The sequence below is a fragment of the Canis lupus genome, chromosome X (genome assembly GCF_003254725.2).
Source record: "Canis lupus dingo isolate Sandy chromosome X, ASM325472v2, whole genome shotgun sequence".
Lineage (NCBI taxonomy): Eukaryota > Metazoa > Chordata > Mammalia > Carnivora > Canidae > Canis > Canis lupus.
This window is the reverse complement of record NC_064281.1, coordinates 37891407-37897406: the sequence shown is the minus strand read 5'-3', so window position 1 is coordinate 37897406 and position 6000 is coordinate 37891407. Positions and strand designations below refer to the sequence as shown.

The 6000-nt window shown below is 54.1% G+C and overlaps 1 protein-coding gene across 1 annotated transcript in view; it reads left to right on the top strand.

Moving 5' to 3' along the window:
* Positions 1-1021: 1021 nt before the first annotated feature.
* Positions 1022-6000, top strand: part of MAOB (monoamine oxidase B) — a 118454-nt gene continuing 113475 nt past the window's right edge. Inside the window, exon 1 of the mRNA XM_025468798.3 lies at positions 1022-1150. Within this exon, the coding sequence (XP_025324583.1) occupies positions 1105-1150 (46 nt within the window). The 5' untranslated portion in view covers positions 1022-1104. The remainder of the gene's footprint in view (positions 1151-6000) is intronic.

Sequence of the window (6000 nt, the reverse complement as noted above, 5' to 3'; positions counted from 1 at the left end):
CAGGTCACTTCTCAGTCACAGACGTGCCCAAACCGTCTTCTAGTGTGAGGGCAGCAGAAGCTCAGGATGCTTTAGTAGCAAGTGGATACACAGACGGGGGTGGGATGAGGTGGAGATTCGCTTCAAACAATTCTCCAGCCCTGGAGCCAACCCGCCCCTTCCCCAGTCCCACAGCTCCCTTACCCTAAATGGAAGCACTTCGCACAATTATGTCTTGAAAAGCCACCCTACATGGCTTCTTTTCACTTTCGGAAAGGTGGCTTTCCATGTCCCCTGAAGAAGTACCCCTCTGTTTTACTTGGGCCACCTCAGCTTAAACACCTGTAATATTGTTGAATCGCCCCTATGTTGGGCAAAGCCAGGGTCCCCAGACCCACATACCGGGGCCACAAATAACTCTGCTCGCTCCTTCAGTCTTCCCGAGTTGGCTGTGGACATAGGGCGGAGCGGGGGGGGGGGGGTATCTGGAAGGAGGATGAGAGGGGCTGGGAATCCCTCCCCAGTATATCCCAAGGTAGCGGCAATACTGCGCGGTGGATCAAAGTGGCTCTCAGAACCTTCCTGCTTTCTTTTTGTTTAAATCTTGCCTTCGCAAGATCTCGCTTTCCTCATCCGCAAAATGGGTCGGAAGGCTTCACCGGAATCTGGCACGCAGAGCGCTTCCTGCGGTGCCCGGGATGGGGAAAGCGCTCCCTGAACGCTCGCTGTTACTGGGATTGCTCCATTCTGGGGAGTAATGGGGGGCTGCAGGAAGCCGTCCCAACACGCCACCCGCCCAGCACCCCCCACCGCCCGCACCAGGGAGGCTGATGGGGAAATAAAGACCGTGCAGGAGGCAGGCCCGGGGCTGCCGGCCTCTTCCTCGCCCCCCGCCCCGCGGCCCGTGCAGGCCCCAGGTGCTCTCCCCGCCCCGGCGCCCGCCCTCCCTCCCCAGGTCGGGGCGGCGGGGCTGCGGGCGGGGGCGGGGCCCGGCGGCGGGCCCGGGGCGGGCGATATAGCGGCGGGGCGGCGGCGCCAGCGCGCGGGGGCAGCGCGGCGGGCGGGGGCCGAGACCCAGACGGCCGAGCGGCGGGCACCGGGGCGGCCCGCAGCCAGGCGAGCGCCATGAGCGGCAAGTGCGACGTGGTCGTGGTGGGGGGCGGCATCTCAGGTCAGTGGCGGCTGCGGCCCGCCGTCCTCCTCCCCGCGCCCCGACAGGTGGTCGCCCCGGGGGAGGCGCGCGGGCGCTCGAGGGCCGGGGGCGGGGGCCCCGGGACCCCGGGCGCGCGGGCGGGGATCCGGCGGGTCCCGAGCGCCGCGCGCCGAGCCTCCCTCGCGGGCAGGATTGGGGCGGTCCTGGACGGAAGCGGGGGGCCGAACGTCTGTGCCGGGGCCGGGGCCGGGGCCGGGGCCAGGCCTTGAACTTCTCCCTCCGAAGGCTGCCAGGCCTGCGCTGGGGCGTTTTCGAGGCGGCGAGGAGCGAGGGGGCCGGGGGCGAGAGATCTCTCGCGGGGGTGACGCACTGGTCCGTCACTTGCTCCAGCCTGACCTGGACGCTCCGTGCCCCCGCGTGAAGCAGGCGGCACCCCAGCGTGCTGTGACCCTCGCTCGGAGCAGGGAAACGACCTTGAACAGCTCCCGGTTCCGAAAGCGGGGCTTGGACCTTGGGACAATGGATTGCCGGAGACCGCCCTGACCCTATGTTTCTGTGATTGTCACGGATCTCCTTGGGTCAGCAGGGACTTTGGGGGCAAAGAGCTCTTCTTCCCCCCCCCCCCCCTTAGAGCAGGATGAACAAGCTGCGTGTACAAGTGCAACAGGGCTGCAATGGAGAAGCTTGTCTCTCTGGCCTAGCCTATATGGGCAGGGTTGCGGGCAGAGACCACCCTCTGCCCACCACAGCGATGCTGTGTGCATGCCCACCGAGGCACAGAGACAGAAGCCAGAGGGAGGCATGGGGTCGGTGGGGAAACTACCCTCTGAGGACGGCAGGTCAGTGGGATGGGGTTAGTGGGACTAAACAATGCTCCCAGAACAGCTAAACAGACCCCTGGAGATGCTTTGATCAAAGTCCCAGGGCCTCCGGGTGCCTGAGAAGTAGATAGGACACCTCTCCAAACCATTGCATGTGTTGGCCAACACTTGCCCTAACCAGGTCTCAAGAGCAGGGTTAGTCCCTGCTCCCGGTGAGTGGACAGGACAGAGGTACCCGATTCTTGCTGGACCTGGTGAGTAAACCAAGGCCTTGGATGTTGGGTGCTGATCCCGGTCCTGTGCTGCCCCCTCCACACCTTTGGCTCAGATCTCAGGCTACCACTTTTTTTTTTTAAGATTTTACTTATTTATTCATGACAGACACACATAGAGAGAGGCAGAAACACAGGCAGAGGGAGAAGCAGGCTCCATGCAGGGACCCAGATGCGGGACTCGATCCCAGGACTCCAGGACCACACCCTGGGCCGAAGGCAGATGCTCAACTGCTGAGCCACCCAGGCGTCCCTCAGGCTACCATTTCTGTCTGCGGGACCCTCCGGAGCTCACTCTGCCAAGCTGTGTTGGGTGCTGCAGAGACACAGATACATAAGCACAATGGTGTGTTAAGGTGGGCCAAGGCTCAATCAATCCCCTTTTCCTGCACTATTTTTGACATTTTTTTCTTCCACAGGAACTTGGACTTAAAAGCATTTCTACCTAGGTGCTTTAGAAAATATTACTGAGTGCTTCTTGACACTGACTCACATAGCCTCCCATCTCACAGAAGCTGGAGGTTCTCTTGCCCGGCTCCCAAAGTCTGTTTTTGCCCAAAGTCTAATGGGTTCAGATTTTTCTCTTCCCTCCTCCCTTCTACTGGTCTTTCTGATTCATACTCCAAGCTTTCAGGGTCACTCCAGTTATTCATGTCAGGCTTGTTGGGGAAGAGTAGACAAGAGTTTTGGCTCTTCTTTTACAAGCAGCGGTGAACCTCTACACTCACCCCCAGACTCTCAAAACATGGGACAGGTGAACAGATCTGCCTTTTCGCAAGAACATTACCTGGAATAGGCATTGTTCTCAAAACCAAGAAAGTAAGGTTCCAAGGCCCTACCTCAGTGGTTTTATCTGCTGCATGAAGGTAAGGCCGGTGAGTCAGAGCTAGATGACAGGGTCATCGTGAAGGGCAAGTGAAACAATGTGTGTGACAGTAGCTTTGTGAAGTCTGACGTACGACACAAGGTCCTATAAGAAGTTTACTCATTTATTCAAACAATAGGCACTGGAGTAAGCTGCGATAGGGGGTGCAGGAACAGATCACATTGCTTTTTGCCCTGGAAGATTTGTCCACCCAGAAAGGGAGAGGAGATACCCGAGCAAAGACAATACAAGGTCGAGAGTGGGTACCTGCCACAAGAGGAGTCCGTTCATTAATTTTTTATTCATTTATGCGATGACCATTTGCTTCCTGTTCCACATCCTATCCCAAAGGGAATAAAAGATGAATTATACAGGGATGTTGCCCTGGGGGCATTCACAAGCTAAGGTGGAAGACAGTCCTGAACCATTAATACTCATGACCCCTGATAGATGCTTTAGCGGTGCATGCACAAAGTTCCAGAGAAGGCGATTGGAGGGAATGTCAAACTCTGCCTGAGAAAATCTGGGCAGACTTCACAGAGGAGGTGACATTTGAAGCAGGTCTTAAGGGATGGATAGGAGTTCATCAGGAGACTAGACGAAGAAGAAAGCATTTTGAGCTAAGAAACAGATGATGCCAAATCACAAACATGTGAAAGAATGCAGGAGCACGCTTAGGAAGCCTCAAGGACTTTAGTGTAGAGAGTTGTGTGTGTGCGTGTGTGTGTGTGGGGGTTCTGGTGGGATGAATTGTGGGGAGGCTTGTACATCATCCCCAACAGGTTTAGTTATTTGTGTGGTCAAAGAACGACCACAGAGGATTTTCATTCACAGAGTGACATGTGTCAAGTCATAAGAATATGGTGATGGTATTAGCAAAAAGAGGGACATCAAGTGGAGAAACAGGTGTGGAAGACGGATGGGACACAGAGAGTCGGAGGTGCTGGGAGGATGCCCGGGGACAGATGTCTAGCAGGTGGAAATGCAGAAGAGAAGTTAGGCTCACAGGTGCCTGCGATGGAGAAGTTTTAGCCAAAACCACTGAAGCAAATAAAATGAATGAAACCAAGAGAGAAGAGAGGAAGCCCAGGAGAGGCTGGAAGAGGGGGTAGAAAGGAGCAAGGTATCTTCCATCATCCTCTGTAGTTTGAGGCGGAAACAGATGCTGAAAGACACTTGGTTAACCTCACACCCTGGCTGAGATACCATTTCCCAGGACTGCCCTTAACCCCCCCACCCCCGGATTGGATGAGATGCCTCTGTTTTACTCTCCCCTGCCACCTGGTTCTTTTCTGCGAGTTGGTAAATTGTTCACTTTCCCCTCCACTGGGCTGAGCCTCCAGAGCCTGGGGAGGTGGACTTTAACTTTACACCGACACAGTAGCAATCGATTGGATCTGAAACTCATACCCACCTACTTACTACCAACCCTTTTGTGTTTTGTGCCAAATCACACGGAGGGTGGGAGAAGCGGTCCAATCGGAACTCTAGAATGAGGAGGTGACCCACACAATGATTTCCATTTAGAAGTGTCGGAATTTGACTCTGGTTTTTAAATGTTGTTAATTATTAAACTTGGGAAATTCTGCTAGTTCTCTGATAGTCTTTCAAGCCATCAGCAAATTTTAATCACCCCTTTTAGGATAAACACAGATGTACGGGAGGTACAGCTGGTTAATATACAACTTTCTTTTTTGAGATTTGAAAAATTCTAGGGTACTTGGCGAAAAGTCTTTTAAGAAACTGGTGCAGCATATAAATGCAAACCTACTGAAATGTCTTCCACCCAAGGGCAGGTCACCTCTGGAGTTTGGACAAAGTAACAGCGTTTCCCACATGGAGCTGGAGAGAGGCATATTCTTTCTTGTCTTGTGTCTCGGTTTCAGTGTTTGGGTTGGTGAAGCCATGGAAACTATCTTTTGCAATTCTGGAATGGCTCTTGCTCAATCCTCAAAATAAAAGCTAAAAAAAATAGGGAAATTTGAAGCAGAAAGGAAGACATTTTTTGCCAGGCTTGAGAGAGTACATCCAGCCCGCTGAGGTTGGTTGAGATCCTGCAACAGTTGGAGCCAGCCTTCCAAATCATAACCCACACGTGGCAGGTGCCCCGTGCGGGCCAGGAAGGTGAGCCTGCTCCAGACCAGTGGGCCCGGCCTGGGCAGGGGCTGTCACGGGTGGCCCACGAGGGGTCATGAGTTGAAGGATGCGGTAGGCAGATGTGGCCTGCGTGTTTATGGCAAAACTTCATCTTCACGTTTGATGAGGAAAGATGGAGGACATCGCTGGGCTCCTAGAACCCACCTGAATGTTTGGAAAAATAATAATTATATAGAAGTGCTTGGAAATCTGGAGATCCCCTGTCAAAGAGAGGCTACAGAGAGGCAGTATGGCAGTGTTTAAAAAAAAATAGGTGCTCTGGTGTCAAACAGACTCATTATGGATCCCATTTCCTACATGTACCTACTGTGTCACCATAAAAGTTCCCTCACCTCCCTATTCTTCAGCGGCCTCACCTTCTAACGGAGACACCTGACGCCTTTATCGGCAAGAGGGGGTTGTTGCTAGGATTAGAAAGAATGTACATGCTGGTCATTACGGCTTCAGCTTAAACCTTTTGGAAAATACATCCTTGTTTAGCTGCTAGGATTTTTCGGCCTGTGGGAGGAGGAGCAGGCATTTCTGTGTAATCATTTCCTCCTCCTCAGCAACTAATAATTTTTCTTGCTGTGAGGCATTTTTAAGGTGGCACTAGTGCAGGCATCAGTAAGGACCTGGCCCGTCCCCGCCTCCTCCTGCCTCCTCCATCCCTTTGCTCCTTCCAGCGAGGGGCCTCCGGAGCTCAGGCTCACCTCCAGCTCCGGGACTCGCCACCGTGTTCGTTGTCAAGAGAAACGTTGGCAGCCCCAGATC